The sequence below is a fragment of the Protomyctophum parallelum genome (genome assembly GCF_964188405.1).
Source record: "Protomyctophum parallelum genome assembly, chromosome: 11".
Lineage (NCBI taxonomy): Eukaryota > Metazoa > Chordata > Actinopteri > Myctophiformes > Myctophidae > Protomyctophum > Protomyctophum parallelum.
Window position 1 is genome coordinate 37,522,787 of NC_139707.1, and position 21,900 is coordinate 37,544,686.

At 42.8% G+C, this 21,900-nt stretch overlaps 1 protein-coding gene across 3 annotated transcripts; it reads right to left on the reverse strand.

Moving 5' to 3' along the window:
* Positions 1–374: 374 nt before the first annotated feature.
* On the reverse strand, positions 375–20,255 carry appb (amyloid beta (A4) precursor protein b). 3 transcript variants are annotated; one of them, XM_083776934.1, is made up of 18 exons: positions 20,028–20,255; positions 16,093–16,260; positions 15,694–15,823; positions 15,456–15,568; positions 14,927–15,117; positions 14,356–14,597; positions 14,059–14,226; positions 12,697–12,830; positions 12,507–12,581; positions 11,776–11,925; positions 11,047–11,175; positions 9,452–9,551; positions 8,422–8,489; positions 6,603–6,747; positions 5,422–5,475; positions 3,208–3,299; positions 2,866–3,012; positions 375–2,677 (listed from the first exon to the last, which is right to left on the reverse strand). In XM_083776934.1, exons 1-18 carry the CDS (start codon positions 20,085–20,087, stop codon positions 2,576–2,578), a joined length of 2,268 nt encoding a protein of 755 aa, XP_083633060.1. In that variant the 5' UTR covers positions 20,088–20,255; the 3' UTR covers positions 375–2,575. The 3 variants fall into 3 exon arrangements, with proteins under 3 accessions (XP_083633060.1, XP_083633059.1, XP_083633061.1); XM_083776933.1 differs by having other exon boundaries at positions 11,776–11,934; XM_083776935.1 differs by lacking the exon at positions 14,059–14,226 and having other exon boundaries at positions 11,776–11,934.
* Between the last annotated feature and the right edge of the window lie 1,645 nt (positions 20,256–21,900).

Here is a 21,900-nt window from a genome sequence, read left to right on the forward strand (position 1 = left end):
CCCCCCCCCCCCTCTCTCTCTCTCTCTCATTAGGCAGTTTCTGGCACAACAGTGCCCCTACTGGTACTCAGTCATATACTGGTGCTCATTAACATCACATAGGTGGGTGAACCAACACATAGGTTAACACGGACATTGCTGACATTGGAGTGGTTGCACCACTCAAAGAAATGTATTTTGCAAAAATGGCCTCCTGATGGCGTTATAACAGGCTGAGGTGAAAATTTTTGGGTTAGAGGTTTGGCCATCCAGGGAGTTTGCAGTTTCACATAAATTTAGATTGGGCCAACCGTTCCGGAGATTAGCCGTTTACGGGCAGACAGGGTGCACAACATAGTCTCGGCTTGGCGGAGATAAAGTACAGAGCCAGATGGTTATATGTACATTCAAAATTTTATTCATGGGATAGTGAGTGTCGAAACCTTTTCTCACGTCTAAGCAAATGGTTCATTTAGATACTCAGGGAGAAAAGTGACTGGAGAAGAAAAAGAAATACTAGCCTCCAAAGGTACCCAGAACGAGAATCCACACAAAATTTAAACATTCACCTGATTAAGAGCTTCAGTTAGTGTCTTGTGTATGTACATGTAAGTGGAAAGGGGGTGTGAAGGTGATGAGTGAAGTGCATGGGTCATCATTGCACAATATGCATGTCACATTCATGTTTATTGGAGGCGGTCGGTATCTGGCCATTTTGGGGAGAAGGAAATGGCTCGTCTCAATATACTGCTCAGATATGTGCTTCCAAACTTTAGAGAAGCCATTCATTTGGTGGTGATGCTTTACTTAACCCTACATGATGTCTAAATACTGGCATACAAGTAACATTAGTGTTAGCCTCCATTTTAACACAAAAGGCCTGAGACTTGAAAAGAGACAACAAATACTAGGCAAGCAAGGGATATCCACCACAGACAGACACTGTACATGTATAAACAACCTAAGAAATATAGAAAAATAGAATGTGTTTGTGCAACATGGAGAAGGGAATGTGAGACATAGTAATGTATTGAGTGTAAAAGGGAAGGGCCAAGGCAGAGAATGTTGGTTTGACACATTATAATCTCTAAGCTAAGACATAAGTCCCATCTCCTAATCAAATTCTTCACTGCCTACAGGGTGCTGCACTGCACAGTGCTGCTGACGCAGCTAAAACAGACGAGATGGGTTGGGGGGGAATGGGGGATCATTCAGAATATTCGGAGCAAGATCGAGGAGAACAGAAAACGAATGAGAGCTGGAGAGTTAAGAGTTTGATATTGAAAATGAGCTATTTGCATCTGGAATGTATGTATGATCCAAATATTTACAGGCAAGGAGTGGAATGTTGATTCTGGAATGATTGGAGGAAGAACGCAATGGCAATGTCATAAAAAAACAACAAAAACTGAGAAATGGAACATCTTCAGACTTTCTAAATGAAATTTGGAGTGCATAGAACGCAAACAGTAACACAACTGACTTCCTTTCGGACACTATCACACTTCATAATATTATATTACATATAGATAAGAGCATTCTGCCCATGCAGCGAACACAGAGTGAGTCATGGAGACAAACTTAAAGAGCAAAGAGATTCAGTTAAAGCACGTCTCTGTGTGACAACAAAGCAGACCAGATTCTAAATACTCTTTTTCTTTTTTCCTTCTTCATATCACAAGATCACAAAGAAGACACTAGAAATGTACAATCCTGCTAAAACGTCTAGTACAATGAGGACCAGTCTCACAGGTGGAGCCGAGGACCTCAATGTACAGAATACTGTATCTGTCATCAATATTGCCATGCACTACATGTACTTACAGCTAATCTCTGTCTTAAATTCAATACATTACACAAATTAAAAATAAAAGAAAACAAAACATTCAATATTTTTCAACTTTTACATATTCTGATGATGTGTAGATATACTGTATGCAATTTTTTCCCTGTCTTTCTCCTTTTTTTGAAAAAAACTAAACCTGTAACGCTTGGGGTATCTTAATCCTGCAGAGAGACGCTCAGAGAGCCCCTCCTCCCATCGCCAGCTCTAAAGAGCTCGTTATGTCACCAAACACAGCACAGCTGTCATCTGAGGGAACGGGAATGCGTGGGAGAGGGACAGAGCTGGACCAATGAGCGAGTAAGGGAATATTGAAATAGTGGCGCTTTGCAGGATTTTGTGGTTTACCTTTGATGTTTGAGTGCAGAACTGTAGGGGGGTGTCTGAACTCTCGATAAATGACTTGATATAAATAGTAGATATGGTGTTGGCTTCTCTGTACAAACACTATGGCATATCTTCTTTGATTGGCTAAAATGTGCGGGTGAAACAGGGTGCCCTTGTCTGACCAAATTGCCGATGTATGGATGTTGAAGTGCTGCTCTTTTAAGAAGGCGTTCCATTTAAGTTCCATGCCGTTTCGTTTAAACAAATCCACCAAGTTAACCATGCCTTCCAACAGGATGAAAAGCAATAAACGGGTAAGAAGTGAGCTGGAAGGGGAAATGGCAGGGAACCAGGATGAAACAGCGTCAACAAGCAGGATAGTAACACGGGAGTAAGCCAAAAAGAAAAATGATTATGAGCAGCTTCTTAGTTCTGTATCTGCTCAAAGAATTTGTAGGTGGGGTTCTCATAGCCGTTCTGCTGCATCTTGTTCAGATGGCGCTCCTCCGGTGTCACTGCAGCATCCACCTACCCAAACACAAAACATTACGGTTAGCAAAACAGAAACTACCATATTTCCTGTAGCCCTTGTACTACAAAGAGTCATGGAAAGGAATAGAATAGTGTTAATTCAAGCATCTGTTCACAATCTTCAAAAGTAGTATATATGGTCTCACACACACACTTCCCCCAAGTTTAGATGTGCTCTCCTTTACCTCAATGACTCCATGGTGGATGGAGGTGTACTGCTTCTTCCTCAACATCACCAGGGTGATGACGATGACGGTCGCAATGACCACTCCTCCGACCATCAGTCCGATGATGGCGCCCTTGTTGGACCCTACGTCCTCTGCGAAGAACACCTGTGAATAAAAACGAAAAAAAATAAAATAAACCTTCAGTCAAACTAGACACTGGCACATGAAAGCTCAAATGAAAGTGATTCTGTTCCACTTCAGCGAGGCCAAGGTTAAGGTGAAGTAATGACATTTAAATAGAACAAATGATAGGAGGTGAAGTACTAACATTTAAATAGAACAACTGATGGGTTTTCATACCAGTTTTTGATGGTGAACTTCATAGCCGGCACTTATTCTCTCCTCTGTGTCCATCCGCACTTTTGGCATCTCCTCTGGCTTAAGAGCAGATACTGAACACACAGTCATTTGGGAGAATATAGAGAAAATATATGGTCAAAAGTTAAACACACAGTGTCAGACGCACAGCACTATAGAGGTTAAGATGTATGAGAACTAAAACACTAATGGTGTTTTAGCATGCATAGTTGATATGCAATCAATGACATAAATGCAGCAGTGTATTTGTGCCCCTCTAAACAGCCCGAAACGCAGTGATGGGCAAGCTACTTGGAAAATGTAGTAAGCTACACTACCAGTTACTCTCTATTAAATATAGCTCAACTACAACAAAGCTATCCCCAGATAATTGTAGCAAGCTACACTATAAGCTACATGGCAAAAGTAGCTAGCTACATGGACACTACTTTTTTTTTTAATATTTTTTATCAACTTAATGATCAAGTTTCCACCGAACAAATAGCCTATAGGCAGGCAAAAATGCTGAGTTTGATTTTTTATTAAAAAACAAACAGGAAACAAGCCCTCTGTCTGGCTTTTGGTGTCAACTTTTTCACATTTACTTGTATTAATGTACCTTGCGGTGTCAGGAGCCGGCTGATTCATGTGTTCAGTGTTGGGAAAGTTCTTTTTTTTATTAACTATAGTTCAGTTCACAGTTAATTTTTTTTAAAGGAACTAATTCAGTTCATAATTCAACGTTTTGAACTAAAGTTCATGGTTCCAAAAAATTAACGATTTTAGTTGTTATTTTATTTTAATTATTATTGCCACAGCCTAGCCATTTGCACACCAGCTGAGAGACATAATTTAGACTAGAGAATGCTAGTCTCTCAAGACAGACTGTTGCCTCGATAGGCACTGTTTTACTGAATATTTGAGGATGGGATACTCAGAGAATGCTGACAGGCACTTAAATGAGATGTTAATGTCCTGTAGGTAGACTTAGAAATAAAACTAGTGTTGACTAATCAATACAAGTGGCTCTTATTTTGATGGGGCAGTTTCTGCACAAGAAGTCCGTTTGACTTGTAAACAAGCTACGATGAATGAGCTGTCAAAGTACTATAGTCACTAAACCACGTTAGCGATAAAATTTACAATATGAAAACTTTCACTTAGACAATAATGTAGGTTACACACGCTGGAATTAAACATGGAACCTGCAGGCAGCATTAGGTGAGTAATTAATTGTGTTGTGCTAGAGATAAAAGGACAGCTGCTGCGTGGGATCCTCTAGCTGCTTAACAACATAACTGTGTCAGACTCTTCTTATCTAAACCAACCAATCATGTTTTTTTTTCCAGGGATTTTTTTCCCCCACAAAACTTTATTTAACAGTCAATTTGTAACGTATAGCTTTTGTTGAAAGCTACATCACTACTTGGGTCTAAAAATAGCTACACTACAAAAAACGCTACTTGGTTCAAAAGGAGTGAAGCTACCATCAAGCTACTGATAAATGTAGTTAAGCTATGTAGCTTCGCTACTTGTAGCTAGCTACTGCCCAACACTGCCGAAACGTCACATCACTTTAAGGGTACATATCTTTTCTTTAAATGGAGCCCATCATTGTGGGAGTGTTTGTTTATTTTTCACTGGGATACCATCCCCATTATGTAAAAAGAAGAAGTTATATACATTTCTCTTTAATAAGAGATACCGGTAAATGTTTAATCGCTTACTTAAACATAAATTTGTAAATATTAAGATAAACAAATGTGATATAGCTTACATTGGTGATTAATAATGAACAAATTACCTATTTAATAGTTTAAACGAGGGGGGTGGCCTTGGGGCCCAAATTTGTGGACCCCAGCGACATGGCATACCGTATATGTTTTATATACACAGATTTACAAATAAAAGACCCAAATTATGTTGAGGTTACTTCCTCCTTTTCCTGGCAGTGGCGTGCGACCGTGCGCATACAGGAATTAATTACTGGCTAGACCTCGTATCCCAGTCATACAATGACATTTATGTCATTTGTTTGTTCTGGTTCTTAAGTTATTTTTTGCTCAGCACCTGCTCGACACAGGGCAGGTGCCTGTGTTGGGCAGCTGCTCAGGTGCCTCTTTTCCTCTAAACAAACAGCCTAAACTACAAAACTGTGCATATTCACAGCCATATCAGACAAACTACCAGAAAATAGACCACACGTCACATACACACCAGGTCGTGTGGGGAGGCCTCTGTCTGGTACTGGACGAGCATCAACAGGCTCCACTGCAGCAAATGACACAGGCAAAACAGTCAGAAAGTGTCAATGTAAAACAAACATTTTGGAGGATAAAAGAATCATGTATACCTAATATTCATTGTTATTTAAAATCCCAGATGACAACAACCTCTGAATTACTTAAAGACCATATAAAGCAGTAATAATACTCAGTACTGTACAATGTGTTAATAACCAACCAGCCATATTTGAATGATTATCATAGGCTTTAAAATTGTGGAGAAAAAAAACAAGCAGTATTCTCTGATCTCCCTGCTCTGAATGCTGGGGGGAAGTTAACTGAAGCTTTGATGTCGATTTGGTTTGTGTGTGGTAATGTCGTATGCAGTTCAGTACAATCAAGGCTCAAAGTATAAAAACGAAGATGGTTTCCAATATTTATTATTTTTGACGCTGCTGGATCGCCGCTTGCTCCGATGGTGAAGGGTGCGTTATATTATACAGAGGTATTATTTGGTCGGAGCTGAAATCATAGTTCAATGATGCATTGCAGTAATGATTGGAATACTGTAGCTACAATTTAGGCATTTAGCAGGCATCTTAATCCAGAACGATTTACAAGAACACACATGGTAATACATCAAATACATACAAGAACACATGGTAATACATCAAATACATACAAGAACACACATGGTAATACATCAAATACATACAAGAACACACATGGTAATACATCAAATACATGAAAAAGTAGGGATATTGTGTGAAAATGTAACCAGATGACCCTTCCAGGTCCATTTGGTTACAGTCTCTCAGGGCCCTATTTTGCATGACATTTCTTTTATTTAGATTTCTTTCACAATAGTGAAAATAGCCGATCTAAATGTAGACATGTTAAAATGCGATGTGCAAAATAGGTAACCTGACTCCGCCAGATTGCGGCAGTATTGAGTTCACCAGTTCCCTCCTCCTGCCTGCATCTGGGCTCTCTCAAGCGGGAAACGATGAACCGAAAGCAGCGGGACAACAATCGGATATCTCCATAATAATCCCTTCTGGCAGAATGCAAATGTTGACCAGCAGGGGGAGTGGTTTTACAAAATAGGCTACAAAATAGGGCCCTCTGAGCTAAATGAACACCCATCTATTATTGAGTGTATGTGTGTTTTACCGTGGTTCTCTGTGTTGGGCTGGTTGAAGCTCTCTGGGTGGATAAAGCCCAGTCGGTCAAGGTCAAAGCCAGGCTCCATCGGAGCAGAGCTGTAGGTCTGATCTGGCATCAGGGCGTCGTTACCATAACTCACTCTGCTGTCCGCCTGGAACGACCACACATATTACTTTGTGTACGTGTAGACAATGTTAATTAAACCCCGTTGACCGCAGTCCCCCAGGGGTCTATAGCAGGCACCCAACCTTCTTTATCTCTATACTAAAGCCCAAACCACACCAATGATTCACCACGCAACTCCTTGCAACATGCAACTTCTTGCAACCGTTATCCCCAATGGCAGGTGCAAGGAGTTGCATTGGTGTGGATGACCTTAAAACAGTTTTGTTGCAAGGAGTTGCAACTGGTGTGGTTTGGGCTTAGGAAATGGCCGAGCTACAAGCTCACAACGCGTCACGTTGTGAGTGTGCCACGTGCAACTCACGTTGTGAGTGTGTGAGGTTGTACTGTATATCTGCCGTTTTTGAACAGAGAACAGAGCAAACATGTACATAAACATTCAGATTTCAAATATAAAGTACTCACCACGTGGGCCACGGGTGTTAGAAATATGCTGGCACAGCAATTATCATTGCTGCATTCCATGTTGTTTAATAAAAAGCGGCTACTTTTCTCAAACAGGGTTTGTTCGGAAAACTCACAGTTGCACACCGGGAGCGCACTCGCCTATTAGTCTGTATTGGCAGTGCGGTCAGCGTGCCTATATCGAACACACCCAGTGCCACACTCCTCCCAACCGATAGGGGCACGTAGTTGAAAGCCAATGGCAAAAAAACAGCTCGGATAAAAATGCTTTTTACTAAACGCGGAATGCAGCAATGCTAATTGCTGTACCAGCAAACACCCGTAGCCCACGTGGTGAGTACTTTATATTTGAAATCTGAGTGTTTATGTACACACGTTTGCTCTGTAAATGTAGCGATCGTGTAAAACTGGCGGAAGTTAAGCCATGGCGCTCGTGAAGTACGAGCGTCATGTGAACCATGGCTACCCCAGAATAGGGATGCTTCAGCGGTGTGGTTCCATTTTCAGAGGTGGGGGAGCGCACCTATGTATAATGCATGTGCAAGCTCATGTCCACAATATGAAAACAGTGTGATAGTGCGGGCATCTTTGCAAATATAAAATCATTACATTGGCATACATACATTTTGAATAGCATTAGATTGTCAGTACAATCATTAAATATACGATGATAACAGTAACAGTGTGTGTGTGTGTGTGTGTGTGTGTGTGTGTGTGTGTGTGTGTGTGTGTGTGTGTGTGTGTGTGTGTGTGTGTGTGTGTGTGTGTGTGTGTGTGTGTGTGTGTGTGTGTGTGTGTGTGAAACTTGCAACTGCTGCTAATAAGAAAGAATTGCCGAATAGATTAATTATTTGACCGGATGAATTGCAACACTCACTTTAACTATTGTATGAAAAGCTCACCAGATGGGGAAGTTATTCCTCTGGGTAAAGAGGAATAACTGTGGGATTCTGTGGTTGATTTAATATTTTCTTCTAGGGCACAGTTACATCTTGAGATGACTGTGTGCGTGTGTAGTTCCTTCTATTTCGTGTAATTCATCAATGTGAGGTGCAAGTGAGCACATGCTCGTGCTGTATGCTTCTCTCTCCTGTGTTACCTTGACAGAGAGTTGGTGCTATTTATGTCTCAAGAGAGAGATAGAGAGAGAGAGAGAGAGAGAGAGAGAGAGCAGTTTGTATGAGAGGAGAGAGAGTGTGTGCATGTGCATGATGTGAGTGGGTGCAACTCAACTCACCCTCCCATCGCTCTGCAGGGAGGAGACTTGCTGAGACAGCTCAGACTGAACCCTCTGCATCAGAGCAGCTAGAGTGAGAGAGAGAGAGGTAGGGGTAGAATGAAGTTAAGCTGGAAAGGAAAATGCAAGCTTGATGAAGTCCAGATTTACGACACCTCTACCTCTACTTCTACTTACTCGACATTACAGAAAACCTGACAATAGAATACTATACTAGTGCCAGCAAGGCGTATACCACAATTCAAAGTGATTCATTATAGTTTAGGCTTTAGTCCTCCATAAAGTAGCCGAGGTTGGGTTCATGAAGCATTTATGCATTAGATATTAAAGCAGTGCTGTAGTCTAGTTTTTTTTTCAGACGGTATACCATAATTCTTCCCTGCGCGACATGCGCATGTATAGGCTATACCAGTGCCGGCTCCAGGCACAAATCAGCAGGGGGGCATAATCTTTTCCAAAGGGGGCACTGTATTTTTCAACCCCCCCCTATGTATAACAAATGCTCGCCCATTAACACAGTGATGTGTTGAAAAAGATTACAAGTAGGCTACAATTATGCAGCAGCACCAACAACAAACAAACAAACACAATTATATTGCACATTATAATGTATTCTGCATATATTACCTTGTATTTCTATTAACTACAATTAATTTGAGAATGAATTCATAATTTATAATAATCATGAAGAACTTTGTAAATAAAACATATTGAAATATTGGTAGGGTAGGGCATTATTGTGAAAGAAATCTAAATAAAAGAAATGTCATAAGGCATAAGACGCCATGCAAAATAGGTCAATCTGGACTGGAGGGACACGAAGCCCAATCTGGGTGGGCATGGCAACCCAATGCCCCACTGTAGAGCCGCCACTGGGCTATACGCTCACACGTGATCAATGGATGAAATGATTAACAGACGTTCACGGCATACGCTATTTTCAAAACCTTTGTCAAGGCATACTACGTATGTATCGTATAGCGGTAGGCTACTACACCACTGTATTAAAAGATTTCAAACCACAACTCACAGACTTGGTCCTGGATCTCACTGGCAACACCAGGCACCTTGAATAGCAGCCCCAGTGATTGGTTCATCCTCTCATCAATCACACGCAGGTGGGTCAGGACCTGATGACCGGAGAAACAGTATTTAATGAAGATAGAACACAGGCTAAACAAGTAAACAGTTTAAAAAGCAGGTGGCTTGTGCACATCCAGTTCTTTGCTGGTGCTGGACAAAAGGTAGATTCAGAGAAGAAGTAGGCCGCACAGTCTTTTCTCCAACAGTGTTTATTTTGTTAAAACACCATTTAACTCAGGACACAACGTTTCGGCCGTGAGCGGCCTTCATCAGGTGATAGTAGTAGACACTATCACCTGATGAAGACTGTGAGGACTACTTCTTCTCTGTAAACAAGTAAACAGCACTAGATTATTGATTTAGGTGTACCAATTTAAATTGAGATTAATTGGGTTTACCTCTTAGTGCACTCTAAAAGAACACATTTTAAATTAGCTAATTTATGATTAAATAACGGAGTGCAAAACATACTCTCCCCCCATGCCTTCGGCCTGGTGGAGACAATAAATAAGACTTTTTTCAGAGGTGTCTTCCAAGGAGTTGTTCCTGAGTGAGTTTTAAACAAATGGGTTGTTTCCTTTGCCCATTTAGACCTGAGGAGGATTCTACAAAATGTCTTTTAAATCTGAAAAACCTATGCATCTAGCCCAAACATTTAGATTCTCGTAGAGGTTGTTTTTCGATTCTGACGAATCTCTCTACGAGAGTCTAAAAGATAACCCCGCCCCTAACGTCGAAGAAGGAACATTTGTGCCTCAAAATCACTCTTACCTTGTACAAATGCAAAATCTAAACTGCTTTAAATGTTGCCCCACTTGTTTGTGAGGTGTTCGCAATCAGATTAAACACTGCACATGCTTATTTTTCAATAAAAAAGGTATTTTAATCCACTCCGTTTCTGAATCCTCCATTGTAAATGCGGTAAACGGCGCAACAGAATATTGCCCGCGCCCCTAGCGGCCAGGGTTCTCTTGCGCATTTACAATGGAGAGAAAAGCAAGATGGCCGCCAGATTCCGAGACAGAGTTGATTAAAATACCTTTTTTATTGAAAAAAAAGCATGTGCTGTGTTTAATCTGATTGCGAACACCTCACAAACAAGTGGGGCAACATTTAAAGCAGCTTAGATTTTGCATTTGTACAAGGTAAGAGTGATTTTGAGGCACAAACGTTCCTTCTTCGACGTTAGGGGCGGGGTTATCTTTTAGACTCTCGTAGAGAGATTCGCCAGAATCGAAAAAAACCCTCTACGAGAATCTAAATGTTTGGGCTACTATGTATCTATGTCAGTGGTGCTCAACCTTTTTCATGTCAAGAACCCCAGAATTATTAGTTTTTGGCCACGGACCCCCATCTGAAAATATGTTGTTCCAGGGACTCCCTGGAAGCAAAGATTTGAGTTAAAACGCCCTGAAAGAATATATGTATAGCTTGTAGATCTGCTATCTTTCAATAGCTAAAGTATGACATAATGCTTAAAACACCAAAAGGGGTTCCCGCCCAGAATGTGTTAAATGTGGGCCTTTGTGACCTTAAGAGTACCTGGGGTCGGATCTGTGCAGCTTTCTTTGGGTCCACGGTGCGGACATGCTCGTAGTGTTTTAAGGTGTGCTGCCTGTCCTTCTGCTCAGCACGGACGTACTTCTTCAGTAGACTCAACACCTGGCGAGGCTGGTTGTATAGGAGAGGCATATATAAGTTATATCACACTGTATTGCAACCATTTAGTCACTAGTTATATAGCCTCGGAAACCCAGACGTTTTTATTTCCAGGGAGGAAAAAGAAGTATGGGGCCGAGGCCACTTCAATTCAGCATAACAGCGTTAACGTCGCTCACTCTCTGATCGTCTGCACCTTTGTTAAATTGATGCACACACACACACACACACACACACACTCCTCTCTCTAACTGTCGGTCTAATTAATTAGTCTCATGTCACGCAGCTGTGCCTAGTTTCTCCAGGCGGATCCTGCCGGAGCTGCCATAAAAAGCATAGGTGAGTTCCAGTCTATTAGTTATATAACTTCTCAAGGTTTCATCACTGCCACTTAGTATTTGCAGAGTGTTGATCAGAATCATACATTGACGATGATGTATGCTTTTATACAAAACTAATTAGTAATTAGCTTCAGTGAAAAAAAAACAACTCGGCATTCATATCTCCTCTTGTGTGCACTGTGTGCATGTGTGTGTGTGTGTGTGTGTGTGTGTGTGTGTGTGTGTGTGTGTGTGTGTGTGTGTGTGTGTGTGTGTGTGTGTGTGCGCGTACCCGTGGAGGGCTAGCCTGCAGAGCACTGAGGTAATTTTCCAGAGCCAGGCGACGGCGGCTGTTGAGCAAAGCCTCCACCCTCGCCATGTGAGTCTCCACCAGCTGCTGCCGCTCTCCTGCAGCCTCCTGCTCCAGAGCCTCCACCTTCTCCTGGAAGTGCTGCACACACAGCACAATTAAGAACACGTATTTTAGTCATCCGACATGTTTTTTTTTTAGGTGTTCCAAGATCTGCAACACATTTTTCGAAGCGTGACGCACACACACAGCCAACCATAAAATTACTTGTCTTAGTTCTACCGGATTTCTTCTCCAGTAGTCCCCCCCCCCCCCCCCCCCCCCCTAACATTTTTGTCCAGATTTTATTTGTGGACGGAGTTGTCAGTGTATTTACTCATAGTTTGTCTTCGTAGCTCAGTTTTTATTTCGTTTTTATTTAGTCAGTGAAAAATTAGTCAGTGAAAAAAGGTAGTCCTCGAACATTTTTCATCATAGTTTTAGTCAACAAGTGTTAATTTAACACAGTTAAATGAGTTACAGACATGTAAACACATATTCCTTCACACCTCATAATGCATTATACACTGCATAAATAACAAATATGCATAACATACCCATACAAATACGTTAAAATATTTAAACCGAACGGTAATAAGCTAAACACAGGATACATGATAAAATATATTAATTCGAAACCATAGGAAAATGTCCGTGTGTGTGTGTCATCCTACCTGGATGACAGCTTTCTTGTCAGCACGAGGAAGACTCTTGGCCTCCCTCTCCGCCTCTTCCCACTCCCTCATCACCTAGACAGACAGACTCATGTCACGGTGCAATAATACAACCCTCTGCATTCAAAATATATGAGTCAGGCAATATGACTAGGCGCACACACAGGCACACACACACACACACACACACCTGGGACATCCTTTCGTGGTGCTTGGCCTCAAGGCTCTCTTTGGCCTTCTGGAAGTCTGCATGTTCGCTGTCATCTCCAGGAGATTCCAGGTAGCGGTCCACAGCATCAGGTGGGCTGGGAGCAATGGTGGGCACTGGAGGAGGGGACGGAGGAATGGAATGGAATGGAAGACAGGGTAGAGTGTGGTGTAGGAATAAAGAGGACACAAAGGGAGAGAGATGCAGAGGATGATGGGGGAGGGAAAGAGAAGGATTCATGAAAGGGAAAGAAGGCAAAAAAAACATCAGACGGAGTGTGAAACATGCATTACATTGCAACGTATATCAGTCGTTCAAGTTTAGTTCAACACACACTAAGAAATGTTTAAATAAATAAATCAGTGAGAGCGAAAAGATGAACAACGTTAGCTTGTGCTAACATCGTTTGCAGTAAAATATGTGATTAGAAGACTAGACCACCAGATAGTCTGTCACTGTGTGTGTGCGTGTGTGTGTCTCGTTTGTTTTATGTGGGAGAGTAGAGATAAGATGAATACTGCTTCGTCAGGATAAGGGTAAGCGCTGCGTCATCCTCTCCCACTGAGAGAGAGTTGTGCTTAACTGGGCAGAAATTGTCAAAGACTAAAGCAACCAAGACAATGGGAAACAGAGTCTAAATCTATTGCCCTTTACAACATGCACACACACACAAAACTATGCAAAGATTACAACACTCTGCTAGTCAGGACATGTCATTAATAGACAGACAACTGACAGGTATAGTAGTAATTTATGGAGAAATATCAGTTTGTGCTACTGAGCAAGTTAGGGAGTGAAGGTATTTAATTTCTTGAAGAGATAGTATTATTTGAAGAGAAGAGTGAATGAATGAATTGTGTTAAATGTGACAGGTAGAGCATTGTGGCCGTTTTCCACCAGGGACACTGGGGCTTGATGAACTTGAGCTTTGCTTTTGTTTTTTCAGACCATAGATTAATATCGAGGGTTATTTTCTATGCTCATGTCGTAAGACACAACCGAACCTGTTGTTCCAGGGGAGGAGCCGTGAGCCTTTTTCCGTTGTCTGTTTACGTTTCAGATCAAAAAAAAGGCACAGCAGCCAAGTATTAGCTTGTTGAGAAACGAACGCGATAACATCCTGCCCTTTGTTTGCTACTGCTAGTGTGCCATAATGCACCACACACCTATAGCATCGGCCCAAGTGGTTAAGAGCCATCAGACACTCAGAGAAGGAGAGAGTGAAAGAGAGAAGGCATGGGGGGTGCATTGGGAAAGGATGGAGTAAGAGACCCCCAGCCTAGAGAGCCTAGGGATCAGGCCAGTTCAAGGCATCAGAGGGCTTAAAATCCTCATGGCACTTACAGGAACTGCTGCAGACAGACAGGCAGTACTCCTCCGAGTCAAAGTTATTTCTGTTTCCCCCACAGCCCCCAAATAGGAACTGGGCACAGGTACCCTTCTTGGCCATGAAGTACCAACGCTCCAGCATGGCGTGACACGGGCCAGAGTCAGCACGTGCCCAACATACCGCTGAGGTACATACAGACAGCCAGCAAAAAAAACACACACACACACACAAATGAAAACAACAAGAAAACATCTTGAGTACACAATGATGACTTGGAATATCAAGCACACGACGTCTCCCGAGTTCCTTACCTCGAACAACTTCCTCGACCGATTCAGTGGTGGTCGTGGTGGTGGTCGTCATGGCGACATTGGCGTTGCGCTCGTCGCTGTCGCGCTCATCCGTCACGTCGTCTTCATCCTCGTCGTCATCGTCGTCCTCGACGTCTTCGTCGCCGTCTCCGTTCTCGTCCCTGTCAAAGGGCTCCTCCTCTTCATCCTCGTCCTCGTCGTCCTCTGTGGTGGCAGGCTCCGTGTCTGCCTGGCGGGACATGCTATAAGAGACAGTGTTAATTAAAGGCATCCGTGTATGTACAGTTATAGTATGTCATGTTTATTAGAGCCAGATCAATATATTGGTTTGGCTTATATACTGTATATCTTCCGTTATTTTACTTCATGCTGTTGATGTGTCCCCCCCCCCGCCCAACCTCTGTGGCGGTGGGCAGGCACTTTAGCAAAATATCGGTCAAAGCATCTGTAATCGGTGCTAGGACTCTCCAAAATCGGGATTGGCATCGGACCCAGAAATCTGGCGTTGTTGGGACATAAGCAGATGCACCCTTAGTGGAGTCCGTATAGACACAGACGTGAATGACAGTACCTGTTGTCGCCATATTCGTTCTCGGCTCCACCCCACCAGACGTCTGACTCCTCCCCCTCCATTTCCACGCTGTCGGATTCCCGCTCTGCCTCCACCGGACAGCAGACGAACTCCACCCCTCGGAAACGATCGATGCCACACGGCAACAGCATCCCGTAGTCGTGGAGATTCATGGAGCGGTCACCACAGGACTAATAATAATAATAACAGCCGTTAATCATAATGCTGCTACAGCACTCCTCCTAAGCACTGACTCCTCCCGCTCAACTATAAACAGCACGTGAAATGAGAGTAGAGAATGATACATCATAGCGGGCCTTTTGTGGGCTCACACTATTGTGGTAAAACCTCAGTGACTGACAAAAAAAAAGCAATAAAGATGACAACATCGACCATATCGGGTAGGGACTAGAAGGAAGGTGGAGATAAGGAATCATTGAGTAATTTGAGAAAACACAAGAGTCTACAGAGAGGACCAGAAATTGAGTCTCTAAGCAAGGTAGTGCAAGATATACGACTGTCACCTCACCTCTTTGGCTACCGTGTGCCAGTGCAGGTGACTCTCACACTGGTCCATGCGTTCCTGGTGCAGGAACTTGCACTTGTCCGGAACAAGAAGAGCATCGCTGACAAACTCCCCGACTGCAACATCATGGATACGTTTCAGTTCCCCACATAGTAATAGTGATACAGTATTGCAAACAGGCATGCATGCATGCACGCACGCACGCACATGCATTCATATACACCTTGTTAGGAATGCTTACCCAGGCAGCGGTATGGGACCACAATGTGTACAGGACTGCGGTACTGCTTGCGGCCCTTCTTGCTCCAGTTGTGGATGCTGACGGGCTGGTTGGCCTCCACAACGTTCGTTATCTGCAGCTCAGGGTACACCTGGAGAAAAGCTGAGAGCTTGAGTTTTCTGCACAAACGCCAGGTCTTTGCTCTGCACCCCTTACAGCCATTTCCTCTAATATCACACACACACACATGCCAAAATGTTTTAATATCACGTTCCCTCCTTCTGCAACAAATGTTGTTGTATGTTTTTTTCCCCCATTCTTCTATGCCACCTCCTCTGCATAGATTACAGACATCTCCTATCCAATACCCTGCCTCATTTTTCTCTCTCAAGTATCTCGCTCTCCCTCTTTGTCTCTCACCTCTTGGCAGTACTGCAGGATTCCCTCCTTGGTGCCAATGCAGCTTTTGGTGCCTGAGGGATCCGACTCCCATTTGCCGCTCTGCACGTTGACGTGCATGTTGAGCTTCCCACAAAACATAGCCACCTGGGGCTCCGCTAGCAGACCCACAGAGTCATCAGCAGGCACCTGGAGAGACAAGATAGTGGTCAAAAGGGCAGAGGCATGGGAAAAGGCCAGGACGAGTAACGAATGGCACTACTGTCGGTTATTTACAATATTTAGTTACAGTTAAATACAGTATAGTTATACTGTATATAAAACAATGTTCCTTCATTCACATCCCTAGGCATGATACTTCGAGGGTTGTGGCGTTTGAATCACATAGCAATAATGCCACACATTGAGTTGTGCTTCTAAAGCAGTATGAAGCTTCTCTTCATAATAATAATAATAATAATAATGAAACTTTATTTGTATAGCACCTTTCATGACATGAAATGCAGTGCTTTACAGAGCAATTGAGAAAGAAAGAAAAGAAAAGCAAGGCATAAAACATTAAATGTTCTCTCATCTTAGTTTTAGTTAAAACTTTGGCTGCCGCATTTTGGACAAGTTGTAATCTGTCAGTTGTTTTCGTAGGCACTCCAGAAAAAAGTGCATTGCCGTAATCAAGCCGAGAAAAAACAAAGGCGTGGATTAGCGTTTTTGCATCGTCCAATGACAAATAGGCTCTGATTTGTGCAATCTTCTAAGGTGAAAAAAGGCAATCTTGGAGAATCAATAATGACCCCCAAGTTCTTTACTGTACTGTTACTTTCTACAGTCAGGTTGCCAAGTCTGCTTATTATTGATTCTTTCTGCTCACTAGAACCGATTATGAGGAGAACTGAGAAAGTTATCACTCGTCCAGCATTTGATGCTAGACAGACAGGTCAACAACGGGTCTAAAGCACTCTTGTTATATAAGTTATATCCTACCATTACCAAAGACAATTTTACGCACCACGATTTTTGCACAGAGCACCTAGCTTTTAGCATAAATAGTCAATTTAGCCAGAGCCGGGCAAAGCAGTGTGCTCAGCATTCATACTGCAGGGTGTGTGAATGTGTGTCCACCTTTATTAGGCCCATTGTCTCACTGAGTCAATAAGGTGTGAGAGAAATGTCACAAAGAAAGAGGGGAGAGTGAGGAGGTCGTGGCTTAATATAGGATGTTGTTAAGTGTTAGTATTATAACCTATATAAGCTATAGAAATGTGGCTCTGGGCAAATACCTTGTACTCTCTGACAAGGCCACAAAAGAATCATGGGCTTCCTACTACCCAGCTGAACGAACCGCATTCTGGGAGTCTGGGACATTGGTTTTTCCCCTCTTTTTGTTTGCCAATACAATTGGAGGAAGTCTCAGACTAGCTTACCTTCTGGTCCTCCCATTTATCTTCAAAACACTGACAAAAAACACTGACTGCAAGCTAACAAAACACTTGCCACCAAGCCATCTGTTGCCATTTTAGTGGAAGGAGGTGGAAGGAGAAGGGTGAAAGCGTAATGGTACACTTATTGCACGCACCAATGGGGGAGAAAAAAAACAAAAAAGATAGACGGACATACATTTTAACTAAAAAAAAACATCGCATGGATGCACCTGGGACGTATCCGACAGTGATGTATCCTGAGGTCAACGGGGTTTCGGGTCTCTCAACATCATACCCCTCACTCAGGCGACCCAGCCGGGAGTGATCAAGTCCCGACTTACGTCCCAGTAGCTACCCTCAATCAGTCCCACTAGGGAAAAACCAGGGGCACACAATCCGTTGGAACTACTCCAGAACTACTCTGCCAGGGCTGGGAGATACACTTCTGGCACATTTTTTTACAACTAACATTTTAACAGCATTGTCTAGTTTGTTCCACAATACATAAAATTAACCAGAAGTGATTCATGATGGGATGTCGTAAAATGATTTTCTGTAGAAATGAGGCATTTCTCAATTTATCACCCTGTAGTCTATAGACTATGTGATCAATCAATCATATTCATACCATGACGTAGAGTAGCGTAGCATAGGTTGGACCACTTTATGTGTAGAGCATCTCTCTTGAACCTAAAAAGGTTCTAATCATAGCAGTGGCGCAGAAACAAAACTGCAATAGTAAGCAGACTAAGTGCAGGAACTAACACCCTAGTGTGTGGGGATATCGGTTATGCTATTGAAACCTTGTTCTTATGCCATTTGTCACAACATTTTCACTAATTTGGTGATCAAAGCCATTTAAAGCAATGTGACACTGTTTACTTCATTACCACTGTATCCTTTGATCTTAATTCTACTAATTAATACTAATTTATATGTTTTTTATGTTTTACTAATACCAATACTAATTTTACTAATATCTCCAAGAAAAAAAGCTTCCCGTATTTTCACAGAATGTGTAGACCCAAACATATTTCAGTATTGACTCCAGAGTCCATATAAAGTTATTCAATGCTACAAATTATAACAATCCATGTCGCTCTGAGTGTTTGGCCAAGTAGCTACAACCAGATTCTCAGAATTGAAGAGGAGATTGGAGGCAAGGCTCATTTTGCTGGGAAGAATGAGATGTATTTAATTTGATTTTATTGTCTGGGAATGGGATAGTGAGATATGCAGAGGTTTAGCTTGGAATGCACCAGTGTGTTATCTCTGAACATACCACAGTATCTAGACTCGCAAGACACATCTGCACATTCCACATGTAGGAAAATGCTCATACTGTAATTCATACGTGTGTGTGTGTGTGTGTGTGTGTGTGTGTGTGTGTGTGTGTGTGTGTGTGTGTGTGTGTGTGTGTGTGTGTGTGTGTGTGTGTGTGTGTGTGTGTGTGTGTGTGTGTGTGTTTGTGAGGGTGTGTGTGTGTGTGTGTGTGTGTGTGTGTGTGTGTGTGTCGATGACTCTTCACTCTTCCAACTAGGATTGACTGTGTGATCTGTTTACTAGACTGCCGTGGTCCAACGGGTCCAACGCAGCAGCCAGGCAGTCGTCGCCATCTTGCTTGTGTCAAACAGTGCTACATCCTTTTCCATTCTCCTCTGCACAGCCAGGCCTGCGTTATAACTATCCCACCCTAGCTGCAGCTGAAGACGCTGCAACAGTGTAACAATCTAACAATACGACTGACTGGGCTACGTCGACGCAACGAGAAAATATGTAGCATAATTATTTAGCGAATCAAAAGCGATCAAAGCTTCAATAAATTGCCATCAACGACTAAACAGACAAGCATGCACTGTATTATCTGTGTGGCCTTTAAAGCAACTGACAAGTCACATAATTATGTAGCTATTGAACGACACGTTGAACGGAACAATTATTATTTTATGTCAGCAAAAGTAGCGACTGCTCAGTCGACCACCATAAACGGACAAATCGTTTAATTTACTATTAAAGGATAACGGTCGGTATGACACTGATGGAAAACAAATGACCAACACGTTCTGCTATAAACAGCGGCATAAATCATCTACCTTCCTCAATCAAAACTGTGTCAAGCTGTCAATCACTGACGTATATAACGGCAGGCCCTCGATCGTAGCATTCCTGCAGTTAGGAATGCGTTGTCTACTGGTTTACACAGTATTGATTAAGCGAATCATCGTACATGCTATCTGCTATGCGTGTGGTGTTATTATTTCAGATCGTTCGTTTACCCGGACAAGCGCAGGCCGCCTGGAAGCTGAGCTGGGATTATGTTTTAGAAATAGAATTGCGCACATTAGTTGTTCAGGGTTGACCAATACGCACCATTAGCAGTAATATTCGTGTATCGACCATTTCCCCAGAAAATAGTAAGATGTGAGGTGCTCGTGTTTCAGTTTTTGAAGCTATCTTTCAACTCTTTAGTTCTGGGGCCTGTAGACTCGACTCTCGGGAGAAATGTTAAGAATTCCGAGATTTCTTCCATTTACTCACCTCAGATGAGAGCGTCAAGGTCGCCACCAATAACAGCAGAAATGCCGTTTGCTCGCCCATTCCGTCAACCCTATATCCAGCACGTTCTATGTTCACGATTGTTCAAGCAAATCCGTTTAGAGATTGATGCAAGCGGCCAGGCTGCTGCTCCGTTCCCGATTCCTCCTGTGTCCCGGTGGTGATGATGCAGCCGCGGCCAGGGCTGTGTTTGGATGATGGAGTGGTGGAGGGCGACAGAGAGGCTGGCCTGAACTGATGCTCCAACTAAGGCAGCGTCAAGAGCCCATAGCCCGGATGGACGGCCACGTGATTGGCTAGTTGATTAGGGGAAAAGATTATGAGGATCACAGTTTTATTATTCATTCAAGTTTTGTTTTATTCTCGAAATGACACTGATTAACTCATGTTCAGTGTCGTCGAGTAATACAATATCATATAGAAAAAAAACATCACAATACATCAGAAGATCAGGAAAAGGGGGAAAAAAGTTTTAAAACGACCTAAAAACAGTTACATATTGTGGGGTTCTGTATGCATATTGCTCACCAAGGTTTATCATAACACATTATAACGCTTATTTGGGATGCATAGCAACATATTTAGGTAACACTTGCTATTAGCAATTAAGTGTTACCTAAATTTGTATTTATCTTTAGGGCCCCAAATTACACCTAAGCATTTATAGATTATATTTCACTCATTTTCTATGTATTTTTCACACAACTGCCTGTCGTAGTTTCACCCCCCTCCCTATCTGAGTATTGGACAGTATTAAGATGTTATTGATTTTGTATTCATCCTTAGTGCCCCAAATCACACTTTAGGCTTAGAGTGTCTATTTCAAACACAAAGTGGTTTTTATATTTTGACAGCAGCAACTGCCTGTCATAATTTCACCCCCCTCCCTACCTAAGTATTGGACAGTATTAGGATGTTGATATTGATTTTGTAATCATCTTTAGGGCCCCAAATCATACCCTAGAAAGCACAAGTGTCTATTTCAAACATAACGTGTTTTAGGTATTATAATACTTGACATTAATAAGTCAGTATAATAAGCTTTATAATGTGTTAATAAATAAAGGTTATTACTACTTTATATAAGGCCTGGTCCTTCCATGCACCAGAAGTGTACCTCCCAGCCCTGGCAGAGTAGTTCTGGAGTAGTTCCAACGGATTGTGTGGCCCTGGTTTTGCCCTAGTGGGACTGATTGATAGTCTGGTGACCACTGGAGAGACGGGTGACAACCGGAATGTAGACGGCACCCGGGTGAGCAGTATGGGTTAGCGCCCCCAGCCTGTGTCCTCTGTGAGGGGGAAGCCCAACAACCCTCGGTGAAGCCTTTAGGAGGGCCATGCAAGCAGCATGAACCTGCAGAACCATTGCCCACCACTCCTGAATGAACTGTCTGGTGCTGGGACTCTGGTGCAACGCACAGGTCCTGGGCCTGGTGAGAGCAGGAGTGGACCTGGTGAGACATGGGAGGGGCCCGGACAGGTGACAACCCACAGAGCCTAGTCCTTCCATGCACCAGAAGTGTACCTCCCAGCCCTGGCAGAGTAGTTCTGGAGTAGTTTCAACGGATTGTGTGGCCCTGGTTTTTCCCTAGTGGGACTGATTGAGGGTAGCTACTGGGACGTAAGTCTGGACTTGATCACCCCGGTTGGGTCGCCTGAGTGAGGGGCATGATGTTGAGAGCTAGTATAAAAAGGTAGGTGGCTAGCGCACATCCAGTTCCTGTCTGGTGCTGGACTAAGGTAAGTACAGTGAAGAGAGGAGAGTCCGCACACAGGTTTGCTCCAAGGTGTTTGCTTTTTATTCAATACACCATAAATAAGGCACAACGTTTCGGCCGTGAACGGCCTTCAGTGA

Bases quoted from the DNA above. Each gene is read 5' to 3' on its own strand.
- appb (XM_083776933.1), bottom strand. From the start codon at position 20,087: ATGGGCGAGCAAACGGCATTTCTGCTGTTATTGGTGGCGACCTTGACG. The intron at 15,569-15,693 runs GTAAGCATTCCT...ATGATGTTGCAG, and splicing joins GGTCCCATACCGCTGCCTGG to TCGGGGAGTTTGTCAGCGAT. The intron at 5,476-6,602 runs GTAAAACACACA...CATTTGCTGCAG, and splicing joins GCCCAACACAGAGAACCACG to TGGAGCCTGTTGATGCTCGT.